This window comes from Vulpes lagopus, chromosome 4, assembly GCF_018345385.1.
Source record: "Vulpes lagopus strain Blue_001 chromosome 4, ASM1834538v1, whole genome shotgun sequence".
In the NCBI taxonomy this organism is placed as follows: Eukaryota; Metazoa; Chordata; class Mammalia; order Carnivora; family Canidae; genus Vulpes; species Vulpes lagopus.
In genome coordinates this window covers 53,479,123-53,495,370 of record NC_054827.1, presented here as the reverse complement: position 1 = coordinate 53,495,370, position 16,248 = coordinate 53,479,123, and the positions used below count along the sequence as shown (strand labels likewise).

Below are 16,248 nucleotides of genomic sequence, written 5' to 3'. Positions count from 1 at the left end.
GTGATTCAATGTGGCTGGAGTGTCACATAGAACGTGAGGACACAGAGAAAGAGCAGGACCAGCAAGGGTTCTGTACATCATGTTTGGTAGTTCAGGCCTTATTTATTTATTTATTTATTTATTTATTTATTTATTTATTTAAATTTGCATCTCCCAGTGGCACTTCTAATTAAAAGAATACATGCACATGATTTAAAAATTAAAGAGCAAGCATAATGAAGAGCACCAGTGTTGGGGCCAGCCCCTCCCGACATAGGTCTTATTCTGTGAAGGCAACCAGGTTTTACCTCTTTAAGCTTTTCATTCCTTTTTTTTTTGGATTGATTGATTTGACAGAGAGAGAGAAAGAGAGTGCACAAGCAGGGGGAGCAGAAGGCAGAGGGAGAAGGAAAAAGCAGGCTCCCTGCAGAGCAAGGAGCCTGATGTGGGGCTCGATCCCAGGACCCTGAGATCATGACTTGAGCCAAAGGCAGACACTTAACTGACTGAGCCACTCAGGCACCCCTAAACTTTTCATTCCTATTGTTATCTCCACACTACTGAAAAATATGCTTCCATATCTTTATTCATTAATTAAATTTAGACATTATCAATGGAATTTCTGCTACAATAAAGACCTAGAGAGCACCCTCCATGCCCATCTTCCCTTCTTTTCTATTTTTTAAAGATTTTATTATTTACTTATTTATCTGAGAGAGAGAGAGAGAATGCAGGCAAGGGGAGGGGCAGAGGGAGAGAGAATCTCCTGCAGACTCCCTACTGAGCACAGAGCCAGTAGGGAGTCTGCGATCCTGACCCTGAGATCCTGACTGAGCTGAAACTCAGAGTCAGACAATTAACTGATGAACCATCCATACACCCCATTTCCTTTCACTTCTATTCTGAAGACTTCAGGGAGCCAGGAAAGGTAGTGAACAGAGAAGCCCTGTGATGACATTTGCATTTGGAAAGACCAGTCCAGAACCATGGAGGGGAGTGGGTCAAATGAGGAGAAATTGGCTTCATGGTAAACTGGACAACAGGGACCATGGGTTTGCATTAAGGAAGTAGCGCTGTGGATTGAGGGAAAGGATTGTGTTTGAGAGAGAACTGGGAGACTGAATGAACAGGACCCTGAGTATGAAGTGTGTCTTCTATTTTACTGTGCCAAACACAATCTTGGTCCCAAAGCCCTTTCACAAAGGCCACAAATCCCAAAAACCTTTTAATAGAGACAGAAAATCTTGAATGCAGTCTTCAGACAATAAAATTCTCGAAAATTCAAGGGAAAGTTCATTCCCTGCTTGAGTTTAAGATTTAATTCACAGAGATGATTAATGAAGGTGGAGTTCTTTTTTTTTTGTATTTTTTCTTTTATTGGAGTTAGATTTGCCAACATATAGTGTAACACCCGGTGCTCATCCCGTCCAGTGCCCAAGGGGGATTTCTTATTATCAGTTTAATAGATATAAATAAGTCATTCATCAAAATTCAATGCTCCTATCCATTTTAATTTTTTAAAATTAAAAAAAATTTTGTTATTCATTTATTCATGAAAGACACAGAGACAGAGAGAGGCAGAGACACAGGCAGAGGGAGAAGCAGGCTCCCTGCGGGGAGCCTGATGTGGGACTCAATCCTGGGACTCCAGGATCACACCCTGAGCCAAAGGCAGACTCTCAACCACTGAGCCACCAGCCACCCCCTCTTATCCATTTTTAAAATGTGAAAATCCGTCTTAACTTTGAAAAGAGTTATTTATTCTAAACCGAAAGGCAACCTTAAATACATTGGTGTGAAACATTAGATTTCTCCTTAAAACCAAAAGAAAAACAAAGTGGTTTAGAAGCCCAATAGTTCCATTACTTTTTCATCTTTATTGAGGTATAATTGACAAAGAAAATTGCAAGGTATCTAAAGTGTACATTGCAATGATTTGGAGTATGTATAGAGGGTGGAAGGGTTCCCACCATCTAGTTCATTAATACACTCATTACCTCACATATTTATCTTCTTTGTTAGTTTTTGGTGAGAGCAATTAAATTCCACTCCCTTAGCAAATTTTTTTTTTTTTTTTTTTTTTTAGCAAATTTTTTTCTTAAGATTTATGTATTTATTTTAGAAAGAGAGTACAAGTGGCAGGGGCAGAGAGAGAGAGAGAGAGAGAGAATCTCATTCAGGCTCCCCACTAAATGCAGAGCCCCATGCAGGGCTTGATCTTACGACTCTGAGATCACGACCTGAGTAGAAACTAAGAGTTGGACACTTAACTGACTGGACCACCCCGTGCCCCTCTCTTAGCAAATTTCATTTATATAATAAACTATAGTCATTAAAATGTAACCATTTTACATTAGGTTCTTAGGTCTTATTCATCTTAAAACTTTAAAAGTTTATACCTTTTTACCAACTTCTCCCTATTTCTTCCATCCAATAGGCCCTGGCAACCATTTTTCTACTCTGTTTCTAGGATTTTGTCTTTTTTTTTTTTTTTTGATTCCACATATAAGTGACACCATACAGTATTTGTCTTTCTCTGTTGAGCTTATTTTACTTAGCATAATGCTCTTAAGGTCCATCCATGTTGTCACAAATGGCAACGTTTCCTGCTTTCTTGTGGCTGAATAATATTTTATTGTCTATATACACCATATCTTCTGTATCCATTCATCCATTGATGAACACTTAGGCTGTTTCCATATCTTGACTAGTATGAGTAGTGCTACAATGAATATGGGAGTGCAGACGTCTCTTCAAGATCCTGTCTTTATTTCTTCTGGATATATGCCCAGAAGTGGGGTTGCTGGATCATATGGCAGCTATATTTTTAATTTTGTGAGGAACCTCCATACTGTCTTCCACAGTGGCTGCACCAATTTGCATTCCTACAGCACATAAGAGTTCCCTTTCTCTACATCTTCACCAATATTGTTATACCCTGTTTTTTTTTTTTTTTGATGATATTCATTCTCTCAGGTGTGAGGTGATATATCACTTTGGTTTTGATTAGCATTTCCCTAGTGATTGGTGATGTCGATCACCTTTATATGTCTTCTTTGGAAAAATACTTATTCAGTTCCTCTGACAAGTTTTTAATTAGATCATTTGTTATTTTTCACTATTGAGTTGTATAAATTGCCATTATTTTATTGTAACTTTTACACATATATATTACCTTTTATTTTCTAGAGAGAGCAATTAAAGATAAAACCTCTACATGAGGGTCTTGTATGGTAGTCTTGGACAGCAGCAAGGAAGGGGCCCTCAGGAGACTATGGCATTGTGTGGCTTGGTTTAGGGGAGAGGACTTTTGAGAACAGAGTTGTGGAGGCATCTACTTTACGGCAGTCAGATCCCAATGAAACTGTGACAAAGCTTGGGACACGTCTGTTACTCACTGGTGAACTTGTCCAGAATTCCTACTTGGTTTATTTTTGTTTTATTTGAGAGACAGAGTACAAGCCTGGGGCGGGGGAAGCAGAGGGAGAGGGAAAGAGAGAATTTCAAGCAAACTCCCCACTGAGTGCAGAACCCAGTGTGGGGTTTGACCACCCCACCCTGAGATCATGACCTGAGCTAAAATCAAGAGTTAGCCACTTAACTGACTGGGCCACCCAGGCACCCCAGAACTCCAACTTGTAAAGGAATGTGTTAAACAATCAGAGGGGTGGTGGTGAGGGGACGCCCCAGGAGACGGTGGTGACCAAAACTGTCCCCAACTATCTCCATCAGTTGGGGTTTCACCCTTTCATTTCCTGAGGGAATAGCTGATGCTACTCTCCCACTGTCCTCTAGGGGCCCCGTGATCCCCACAACCCTGGGCCGAAGGGTGGTGTTCCTTTTACTTAGTTGAGCCAATGAAAGAAAGGTTGGTGGCAGTTTTCCAGACATACTTAACCAAGATACAAACTTCTAAAAAAGAATTCAAAATTTTTGTACAAATATATATATATATATATATATATATATATATATATATATTACAGATGCAGTTATTTTATTTCTGCATTTAATGTTATTTTGTTTCCATAGTTAACGTACTTATTATGTATACTACTACTTACTCACTACCTGACTCTCAAAAGGAGTTGGAACGTTTTACAATTAGAGATGCTATAGGAACATGAGGGCAAAGAAGAAGAACGAGGCCCATGAACTGAACTTCAAGACAGAGGTGAGGGGATTCAGTTAGCACTGAGATAAAAAAAAAACAAAAAAACAAAAAAACAAAAAACAAAACCAAACCGAACCAAACCAAAATAAACAAACAACCTGGGAGCCGCCTTGGAAGCAAGGCAAAAGGGAAACTGCCCATTAGATGATAAAATAAAATTGACCAGTTTGTCAAGAGAGTATCAATTCTTTAAACAACAAACAACAACGAAGTCACTGAAGTCTAGCCACAGATTGTTAGATCACATAGTTTACCAGGCACATAGATACCAGCTCTTTTTCTGATCTTTCCTGGTCCCATAGGAATTACTTGAAATATTTCTACCCTCTGTTGGTAAGTCTGGTCCTACTCTTTGAAAAATGCTATATCCTTGACTTTTTCTGAGCTATCAGTTTCCCAGCAACCATTGGGGGTCCTGCTGGTGGTACCTTCTTTATCTCATAGATCATCTCCTACCACATAGCATCTCTTCCTATTTCAAAGCTATGCCTCGCACTGGACCAGTGACTACACACTTGAAGTAGCCTGCTGAGGGATGCTTAGAGGTTCCAATATATCAGCAGAGCAGAGATGATTAGCATTCCTTATGCCTAATGAGGGATGACATCCCTCCTAGCTTAGATCATCAACTTTCTCGCTGGCCCTAGGGACTCTCAATTCTTTTCTTGGGTGCAGTACTCAGAAAGGTAATCTTAGAGAAGAGAGTTCCACAAAATCTAAAGTGTACTTGAATGTGTTGAAATTATTTGTATGATTTCGTGTGGGGATTATATATATCTGAACATAGTTTTCTGGTAAGAGGATCTACAGTCTCAGTGATACTCTTCAATGCACTCATAACCCCCCAAATGTTAAGAATCATTATTGTAGAATTCTATCACTACACGTGTAATGTTGTAAGACTTTCTCTGTAAAATCACATGTACACAAGGAAGATGGTCTTCTTTTATCTTGACCTTAGGGCTATACCTTCTATATCCACTGCTGAGGATAAGGCAGGGAACTTCCTTAACTAAATTTAAGCTTTGGACCCGTCCAAAACTAAAATCCATTCAGTGTCTCTAACCTTTTGTCCTGACCTTTTCTATGTTGCCAAATCATAATAAAATCACAACGAAAAAATACATCTACAGTGCTTTCTGGTTTATAAACTACATCCAGATACATCATCTAGTATAATCTCCATAGTAACACTGGAAAGTAAAGCATTATAGTCTCCATTTTACAGATGAGAGAGCTCAGTCCCAAAGAGGTTTAGTGGCTTATTCAAGGTCTTGCTAAAGCTAGTTGGTTCTGGGTCCATTCTGGAATCTGAATTCTGTGATATGTTTATAGTCTAGTCTACCTTCCAAGGACCACAATAAGATTGGAAAAGCTGGACTTTCAGCATAGTTGAAACCATCCCAAACCACTAATATCTCTTCCTGTTGGTTTAGCCTTCTAAGTTGATGCTCTGAAATGTGATCTCAGCCCCTTGGTACACACATCATAAATTACTGCTCACAATATAATAGTGACATGCTAGGAGGCGTGGCTCATGTTATTAGCATGTACAACATATATTAAGCCATGGATACATAGACTAATACCCTGATCACTGAGTTAGCTACAATAATAAATACAATGGTGGGGGTGGGGGTGTGATGGTGGTGATAATGAGAGGTTTTCTTTATCTGGGATGGACTTCAGTTGCTTTAGACCACTTGCCCCCAAAAAGATTTGACTCTCAATCCATCAAAAAACTACTTCCTACCCTGAATTTATCCCTACAGGAAGCCTATGTGACTCAGCAGGATAAAATCCGTCTAGTGGGGGAATTGGTAACCATCACCGGGGCTGTGATCATCCTGCTCCTAGAGGTGAGGTACAATCAGGGTCCAAGCTGAGGTCATATAATGGGTTCCCAGGATGAACTGTAGTCCACATCATCTTTTTGTTTTACTGGTCTCTTCCCAGATCCCAGACATCTTTAGGGTTGGTGCTTCTCGCTATTTTGGACAGACTATCCTCGGGGGGCCATTCCATGTCATCATGTGAGTGTCCCTTCCTTTCAGTCCCCTGCCTTCCCTTGCCAGAACTACTCCAGATCTCCCATTTAGTCTCCAGAACTTGGACCTCAGTTGACTCTCACCTCCAGGGATTTCTCCCCAGTGGGTTCATATGCATGCTTTCAGTGTAAGAAGTAAGACTGAGTGGATGCCACCCAAGTTTTCACCATCCTTGAGGGGACCAAGAATATTACCTCTCTCACTCCTTGTTCCCTGCCTCCCCACCATGCCTGCAGCATCATCTATGCCTGCATGGTGCTAGTGACCATGGTGATGCGGCTCTCCAACATGAACGGAGAGATGGTGCCCATGTCCATTGCCCTGGTGCTGGGCTGGTGCAGTGTTATGTACTTCGCTCGAGGATTCCAGATGCTTGGTCCTTTCAGCATCATGATCCAGAAGGTCAGTGCTTTCCCCCACATCTTCCTCTGGCTTCAGCTGTAGGATCTTTCTAGACAGAGCAAGGAAATTGAAGCAAACAGGAAAACGCTGCTCTGAGTGAATCCTGGGGAACTAGGGGACCTCCAATCTAGCAGGCTGGCTGCACAGAGGCAGGTGGAGAAGGGTCACTCCACCCTGCCTCCCTTTCCTTTTCCTGTAGATGATTTTTGGAGACCTCATGCGTTTTTGCTGGCTGATGGCTGTGGTTATTCTGGGATTTGCCTCAGGTAAGAGCACTGTCCCCTCTTCTACTAGGTCATAGGGTCCAGTTCTCCTCAAAGTTCGTTCAGTCTTGCTCAGTTCTCATTTGTACTCTGTTTTGCTCCCTAGCCCCGGGACCTCTGTGGAAATTGAGTCAAAAAGCACACTCATATCCATAGGATCAGGGTCACTCAGGTTGGCTTAGACCATGTGCTCTGAATTTATGGGCCAATAACATTCATGTTGACTAATCCAATCACTCTGCAAGATCTTTAAAGAAGAGATAGAAGAAGAGCTTTCAAGAGGGAGAGCCATTAAACAGGAAAGACTGGCCAGTTGCGGATCTCAGAAAACTATGTGAACAAACAGAGACAGTGCAAATTACTGTGTTTACACTTCAGAAAAAGAAACATAGAGATTCAATAACATGGAACACACTTTTGTTTCTACGTGTGATTGAAGTTGGGAGAAAAGGAAAGAATTCAAAGAGGAGGTACTAAAAAAGATTTTGGAGAGTTTGAGAATGAGAGAGGAAAACAGACGAAAAATAGAGATATAAAGAGAGATTGGGGAAAGAGGGAGCCCGGGCTCAGTCTCAGCCTAAGCCACTGGTGGGGTGAGGGGAGCATCAGGGTAGAGAGGGGAGCACAGTCAGAAAATAACAACCAGAGAGAGATGGAGGGTGAGGGTAGTGAATGAGTAGGAGAAAGTTCTTAGGGAGAAGTGCTAGGGGATGGAAGAGCAGTAAGATTTGGCAACTTGAGTCCAGCCTTTAATGTCTGCAACCAAACATCCAAAAGACAGGGGGATGTCCTAGTCAGTATTTGAAGATCCCTCAACTCTAAAAGACCATGGCTTTTAGTACAGAGGACACTATTCTTATCTGAGGAATTCCCATTTAATAGGGATTCCTACCAAACAGTAGACTAAAAAAGTCCCAAGATCTGAGCTATGGATGGGTAAAACTGTGGTAATCCACCAATTTGGGAGATTCCTTATATATTCTTTCTCCCTCCCTCCCCCCATCTGCACACATCATAAATTACTGCTCATAGTGTGTGTGTAGTCATATAGTATGCATATGATGCATATGGTATATGTATAGTATATAGTATATGGTATTGTGACTTACCGATTACAAAATTAGATCATGGTGACAGAGTAGCCTTCTGTATATGTCCTATACCCAGAATCTCTTAAACCATCTCTTCTTGGTTGTTGCACTTGTTTTTTGCTTCAGTAAATAAAAAAGCAATGCTTTGTCAGAGACCCTATTTCCATTCTTGAGATTACTTTGTATTTCAGTTCCCCATACAGACAGGAGTCTTTTAAAGGTTCTAATTCTGTACTAAAGTATTGTCTAGTAGGCTCCACACTGAGCAGGAAAACCTTCTCCATAATGGTCCGAGTTCACCCAGGGAATCTCGGAGTGATGGGTGGTTATCTAGAGGCCACTGAGATTTTTTTTTTTTTTTAAGGTGCTTTTCTTTTAGCCATTTCATATATTGGTTCTTTGAAATTGTTGAAGATTCTATGCATTCTTGTAACAAATTGTCTTTTAAATATTCTATTTTCTAAATTGTAAAAGCAGTTAGGTCACTTATTTTGTGCATACATATATAAAAAATCATATATATATATTTATGTATATATATATATATATAATATACATACACACACACACTTTATATACACATTTTGCTAAATGGCTGAGTATTACCATTGTCCAGAGTGATGAACTTGGTCATTTGACATCTCAGGGTTAGCCAGGTCCAAATGTAGAATGGGACTTACATGTATACAGTCACATATGTACATATGTACATTGATGGGCGTATATGTGTGTCTGCAAGTGTGTAAGTATATGGAGCTATGACTAGGCCCATGCTTATTGTGATAACTCCCTGTTTCCCCAACTCCATGCCCACTCTTGGGCGGAGCAGCGTTCTATGTCATTTTCCAGACAGAGGACCCAGCCAATCTGGGGCAATTCTATGACTATCCTATGGCACTGTTCAGCACCTTTGAGCTTTTCCTCACCGTCATTGATGGGCCTGCCAACTACGAAGTGAACTTGCCCTTCATGTTTGGCATTGTCTACTTTGCCTTCACCATCATCGCCACACTGCTTATGCTCAACCTATTCATCGCCATGATGGGTGACACACACTGGCGGGTGGCCCATGAGCGGGACGAGCTCTGGAGGGCCCAGGTGAGTTTATTAGTGTTAGTTTTACTAAGGGGAAGAATATGAAGAGAAAAATCACAATGGAATATGTTATGGTAGACGACTCTTAGAAGAGTCACAGAATAATCCAGTAGGGTTGTCACCTCAACAAAGGAACATTTGGGTAGAGGAAGAGACAAAAGGAGGGTAAAATGGTATGATAGGGGTAGATTCAAGGGGAGGTATTGATGACAGGGGCAAAGTAGATCTGACTGACAGTCAACCTTGGGTCCAGTGAGAACTAGAAACTGTCTTAATCTTATATATTCTAGTTTTTATTTTTTAAATTTGTTTATTTTTAAAAAGATTTGTTATTTTTAAGTAATCTCTACACCCAACATGGGACTTGAACTCACAACCCTGAGATTAAGAGTCTCATGCTTTACCGATTAAGCCTGCCAGGTGCTCCTGCATATTCTACTTTTCAATGCAGACCTTATCTTCTATTTGCTTTTCCCTGTTTCTCTATGATTTTTTTCTTTATATCATTGAAGATAATACAATTTTAGAGTTGGAAGTACCTTTAGTGGTCCTCTAATTGAGCTCCTACCCAGCGATCAATTGTTCATTAGTCAAAGGGTCATTTAATATCTACTTTAATGCTCATTAGGACCTTATTATATGGATTTGGAGAGTGGCTGGGAGGAGGAGAGATTTTTCATATTCCAAAAGTTTTTGTTGCTACAAATGTCCATGTTGCTTTGAGCTGAAAGCCATCTTTCTACAATTCCATTCTTTAGCCCCAGTCTTTTCTTCTCATATAACACAGAAAACACTCTTCTGTATGAACACCATTCAGACTTTTGGACACAGCCATCATTTATCCCCTCAGACTTTCCATTCACTTAAAAATGATTACTTAGAGGCTGTAATGTGTCGGAAAATGTCTAGGAGCTGGGAACACTGGGATGAACACAACAGATGGCATCTGTGTCATCATGGAGCCTACAGTCTGTTTGGGAACTCTGCCATTAAACAGTGGACTTCCCGGAAGCCTGTACAGTGACAGTAGTAAAAGTATTACAGAGAAGTAGAAGATGCTAAGAATAGGAAACAACAGAGGAACATGATAGGAAAGTCAGAAAATGCTTTCCTTTTTTTTTTTTAAGATTTTATTTATTTATTCATTAGAGACGTACACAGAGAGGCAGAAACATAGGCAGAGGGAAAAGCAGGCTCCCTGCAGGGAGCCCGATGTGGGACTTGATTCCCAGGACCCCAGGATCACGACCTGAGCTGAAGGCAGATGCTCAACCGCTGGGCCACCCAGGCATCCCAGGAAATGCTTTCCTGATGGAGTGACATTTAAGATGAGTCCCTCAACATTGGTAAGAATTAACCAGGAAAGAAGAATCAGAGAAAGAGATGAAGGTTAGAGGTTGTATCAATCAAGACTCCTGGTTACAGGGACAGAAAACCAAACTCAGACAGACTTAAAAGAAAGGCACTGGGTGGAGGATATGTCAGTTCCCATAACTGGAAAGTTTAAAGAACTAAACTAGCTCTAGGCATATCTGGCCAGAGTCTGTAGCTCCATTCCCACGTGACATCAGTTTCTCTGTCCTGCTCTCCTATCCAGATTCTCCTAAGTCAGTCTCTCCCATCATGTTGGTGAGATGCCTTCTAGAAGCTCCGAATTCCCAAAGGAAGGAGCAAATGTACTGCACTGCACAATTCCAAGGGCCCCTTTCCTGTTGTATTCTGCATGCCTCCTAATGCTGTGCCATATGTACCCCCTCAGAGAGCATCTTTCTTCTGAGAATCCAGTCTAAGTTCCATCTCACTGCAACAGGTTTGAGCCATAAGTGCATCCCTGAATTTGAGGTTAAGGCCAAGGATGGAGAGGGGTGATGATGGTGGTGGAGTTTAGGGGAGATTAGGCTAATTAGCCAGGCCTGCGTGCAGTCCAGTCTTCCCTGACTGATGGACAGGGTGGTAAAGGGGTTATGCTCTAAGTGGAAGAGGTTCTGTTACCAGAACAAGGTGGAGGGGCTGACTGATGGCACAACAGGACACATAAATGTCCTTTCCAAAAAAATATTTTATTTATTTATTTGACAGAGAGCACATAAGCTGAGGGAGTAGCAGAAGGAGAGGGAGAAGCAGGCTGTCTGTTGAGCAGGGAGCCTGATGGGGGGCTCGATCCCAGGACCCTGGATCTGCATCCTGAGCTGGAGGCAGACACTTAACCTACTGAGCCACCCAGGAGCCCCTTAAATGTCCTCTTCAAGATAAAGAAGGAGAAGAGCTATATAGGGAAAGGGAACAAATGATTGAGCGCTCTGACATTGGCAGGAACTTGGTGCAACTAAGAAATCGAGAAGAAGAATATGACATGGGGAATGGGGCTACTTTAAGCATTACTAATGCCTCCAACTAACCAAGACCGTATATAGTCCTTTCAAAACTAGAATGGTCTTAATAGGATTGAGGAATCCAGTATAAATCATACCTTTCCTTGCTTTGGACACTACAGTATAAATGGTACCTCAAATTGAGTCAGGTGTCTTAGCAGACATACCATATACCCTTACCAAGGTCATGATCAACTAACCCCTGCATCTTTGTTATGCAACTTCATTCGTGAAGCCCCTTTGCTGTTTTCCTGTACTTACACAGGTACTTTGGGTTTAAACATAAACAGAGGACCTCACATTTGGTTCTCTTAAATTTCACATTATCGGTTTTTGACCAACATTCCAGTCTAGTGAGATCATTTTTATATTGCTTCTGTCGTCTCACATTTTATATATCCCTCCCCTTTTGTGTCACAGGCATATTTGATAAGCTTGTCTTCTATGTTTCATCTAAGTAATTAATGAGGGCTGGTCAAAGGACAGAACATGTGACGTGCCCCTGGAACTTTCCCTGCCAAGTTTACAGTCATTAACCTACTCTTTTTCTTTGTAGGATATGGGTATTTAATTTGCTGCAAATTCCCTGAACACTGGTAGCATCGCTTCATTCCCCATGATCATAGAGGTTCTGTTTAATCATTTTATTTAAATCAAGATAGCTAGTCTATGGCTTGACTTTAAAAAAGCAAATGAAATTAGTTTGGAGTGACTCATTTTCTATGAATGTGAATAGTAATGTAGGGGTCACAGTTTTATTGAAAACACTCATAAGATATTCTCTCTCCTTTTACGATGAATGATGAGTAAAGCACGTAGCAGGATGCCTGGCATGGGCTAGGGCATGGCTAAAGGACTGTCATCTTCCCAGTCTCTGGTGTCCTTATCTGACAGGTTTTTCTTTGTTCCTTATGTCGGCAGCCTCCAGTGTTCCCTGAAACCTCATGACTTTCTGAGTCTCCTCTACCTCTCACTCCTCCCAGGTGGTGGCCACCACGGTGATGCTGGAGCGGAAGCTGCCTCGCTGCCTGTGGCCTCGCTCTGGGATCTGCGGGTGCCAGTATGGGCTGGGGGACCGCTGGTTCCTGCGGTGAGTGACTGTGTGTACGTGTGAACTGCCAACAAGTGTGAGGTCATGGGAGTAGGGTGACCAGTTCCACATCTATTACACACCTTTTCATTCCTAAGATCCCCAGTTGGACCCAAAGAAGACATCACTCTATAAAGTGAGACTGCATTAACCTGTTAGGAAAGGTGGGTGGAGCCAACAAGGAGGATGACAAGGATGACAAGACCCCTGATAGCTGATGCCAGGCTCTGGGTACATCAGGGCAGTAACATCTGGGAGGCCATATGTGTGTCCGTGCTCAGATGTGGGCATGGGCAACCCAACTTGCTCTAGGTTTCTTACTACCTGACCCTCGTTTCTAGTATATTGTTGCCTTGAAGCTAACCTTCTCCATACTCTACCTTCAGCTCCTGACCTGGCTCTCCCCCCTCTCTCCATTTTCTCTTTCGTGTTCACTATCACACACACATACACACACACACACACACACACACACGCCCCACTACCCTCCAAATCCTGACTGCTTACCTCTTTGGTCTCTATCCCACGTTACCCTCCATTCTACTGAATTTCCCTCCATTTGATCCTGGGACTCTGGTCCCTTCCTTCCCCTGTCCTCTTGATTATGTTTCTTTCATGCATTCTTTCCACCTCTCCTTCCCATCACAGTCCTTTTCTCTTCACCTCAACTGAGTCCCTTCCTCTTTGCCCTCCTCAGAGTCGAGAACCACCATGATCAAAATCCTTTGCGAGTGCTTCGCTACGTGGAAGCTTTCAAGGGTTCAGACAAGGAGGATGGACAAGAGCAGCTTTCTGATAAACAGCCCTCTGTTTCTGTGACTGAAAGTGGGACCCTAGCCAGAGCCTCTCTGGCCCCCCCCACCCCTTCCCTGTCCCGGACCACATCTCACAGCAGCAGCCACCGGGGCTGGGAGATCCTTCGTCGCAACACCCTGGGACATGTGAATCTCGGGCTGGACCTTGGCGAGGGGGATGGAGAGGACAATATCTATCATTTATGATGAGGACCCGTGTTACTGTTGGCCTGGCAAACAGGTGGGCCTAGATGGGGGGCAGTATCTAATGTTCATGCCTCTTAATCATGGGGAGGGGCTCAACAGAATAATTCTTAAAGGCCATGTCTCACCCTCCACATCAGCATTTCTGGAGATGGGCAGTGGGCATCTGTTGCCCCACATATCTCCCTGGTTCCTGGAAGTCCCACATCTTGAGAAAAGAAGGTATCTCTTCAAGCAAAGTTGGACTTGGCCATCAAAGACAAGAGGTAGGGGTACTAGACTGTCATGTGAATCATCTCTCTCTCTCTGCCTCACACAGGCACTAGAACGTAGTAAGCTGTGAAGCCTGCCTGGTCCCACAAGCCTTACCGTGGGAAGAGCCAGGTGTGGCACTAAGGTCCGTGGCCCTTCCCTTTGCCTTATACCCGGTAGGACTCTCTCCTTACCTAGCAACCAAACCCCAACTAGAAAACTTCAAGAAGAAATGTTCTTTACCCTTGTCTTATTTTTAAAATAATTCTATTATGGGAAAATACAGATAACATAAAATTTACTATTTTAACCACTTCCAGGGATACAATTCAGTGACATTAAGTCCACTTATATTGTTGCATCACCATCACTACTCTTCATCTTCAGGACGAGTTCATCATCTGGAACCGGAACTCTTGTACTCCTTAAACATGAACTCCCCACTATCTTCTCCGCACAGCCCCTGAAAACCAATATGCTACTTTGTGTCTATGAATTTGCCTCCTCTAGGTGCCTCAGGGAAGTGGAATCATGCATTACTAGTCCTAGTGTGTCTGTTTTATTTTGCTTAGCATAATATTTTCAAAATCCATCCATGTTGCAGCAGGTATTAGAATTTTATTCCTTTTAAAGGCCAAATAATATTTCACTGTATGGATAGGCCGTATTTTATTTATCCATTCATCCCCTGATGTCGGGTTGTTTCCACCTTCTGGCTATTGTGAGTAATACTGCTATGAACATCGGTGTATAATTCTCTTCAAGTCCTTGCTTGCAGTTCCTTTGGGTATATCCCTAGATGTGGAATTGCTGGATCTTATGACAATTACTATTTAATTTTTTGAGGAATTGCCACACTGTTTTTTGTTTTTCTTTTCTTTCTCCGTCTTCTTCTCCTCCTCCCTACCCTCCTCCTCTTTCTTCTTCTTCTTTCGATAATAGCCATCCTAATGGATACGGAGTAGTATCTCATTGTGGTTTTGATTTGTATTTTCCCAATGACGAGTGACAATGAACATCTTTTCATACATTCGTTGGCCCTTTGTATATTTATTTTTGGAGAAATAGCTATTCGAGTGCCTCAGCTATGTTTGAATCGTGTTTTTTGTTGTTTTTGAGTTGTCTTATCCTTGCTTGTTGAGGTTCACAGTCTAAAGTGTTTGTATCTCATGTGTGTTCAGGTGTATGTTTAAATAAGTGTGGTAAATTATGCCTTTCTGTGCTTGAACAGCTCAATCATTTCTTTTATGGGACTGTCCTGGGTATGTCCCTCAGGTGGCTCATTAGCAGCTCATCATCCTTGTGCATGGAGTTAGCAGGCTCCTGGCTACGTCTCCTGCAGCAGCCAACCTGAATTGGCTCCCTCTGCCCCTGTGCTGAATTGTGGGGTCGCAGCAACAATGCAGGGTGGGCCATCCCTCTCCAGGGTGGAAACTGGGAGCCAGTGTCCAGGGCACCCAGTACCGGGCTTATGGCAGCCTCCCTCTTGTCTCCAGTCCTTTGCATCTCACCCCAGCCCTATCAACACCCTCACGCAAAAGCCATAATATCTTTTAGGAAGACCGTGGTTTGGAATAGCCAAGAGGTAAGTGGGATTTGTGAAACTGCCAGGTTCATCTAGGTACTCCTACAAAGCACAGATGAGTGTGGAACAATGAGGGATCACAGGAATGCACAGGCACAGGGTTCTACACGCTGGACCACAGGCAGGGTTTCTAAAAGTGCTCAGTCATCACGATTCCTCTTATTTTCCTTACAATAGAAGCGCTTCCTCTCTTGTGTAAAGCTAAATTTCCATCTGAGTTCCACATTCAGTTTTCTTCCTCTCTCTTCAGACGGCCATGTCCATCGCCATCCTCTTTTGTGTATCTTCTCATTTGTGTATCGCACCCCCTCCCTCTCTGCTAGCCCTGGGGGTCAGCAAATAACCATGCTCTATTCTTTCCCATCTTCAGAGGAAAGGCAAACACCCTCCCTCAACCCTTCTCCCTCCTTGCAGCCAGCTATTGCCCTATCTTTTCTACTCCCTCTTCAGGGCCAAGCTTCTTAGAGAAGCCTCCATTGTCTACTGACCTCACACTGAGTCCTCAACCCATTGTGATTTGACCTTGCCTCTCCATGCTGCTGACATCTCTCATGTTATCTACCTCTGGCTAAGCTCGCCAAACAGTTTCAATCTTGCCTGAACTCTCAGTGGCCTTCAGACTGTAGTCGGCCACTCACCACCGTGATCTCACCACCTTAGTGCCCCACGCTCCTACCACGCTGGCTGCTTCTCTTCCAAAATCCCTTAAATATTTTTGGTCCACAAGGCTCTCTGTTTTTCTCACCACCTGGGCAGTCTCATTTGCTTCTGCAGGTTGTATTAACATGCACATGTTCATGACTCCCCACTCCCTATCTTTGGTTCAGATCTGTCTCCTAAGCTCCAGGCATGAACAGCTTGGATGCCTATCTATTAGACAGCTGAACCTGGATATTTTA

General features: G+C 42.6%; 1 protein-coding gene across 1 annotated transcript in view; it reads left to right on the top strand.

Annotated features, from left to right (window-relative positions):
• The window catches only part of TRPV5 (transient receptor potential cation channel subfamily V member 5), a 35,453-nt gene that overhangs the window by 12,462 nt on the left and 6,743 nt on the right, over positions 1-16,248 (top strand). The window contains exons 9-15 of the mRNA XM_041751399.1: positions 5,926-6,012; positions 6,110-6,186; positions 6,438-6,603; positions 6,803-6,869; positions 8,787-9,055; positions 12,408-12,514; positions 13,212-13,778. Of these exons, the coding sequence (XP_041607333.1) occupies positions 5,926-6,012; positions 6,110-6,186; positions 6,438-6,603; positions 6,803-6,869; positions 8,787-9,055; positions 12,408-12,514; positions 13,212-13,515 (1,077 nt within the window). The 3' untranslated portion in view covers positions 13,516-13,778. The remainder of the gene's footprint in view (positions 1-5,925; positions 6,013-6,109; positions 6,187-6,437; positions 6,604-6,802; positions 6,870-8,786; positions 9,056-12,407; positions 12,515-13,211; positions 13,779-16,248) is intronic.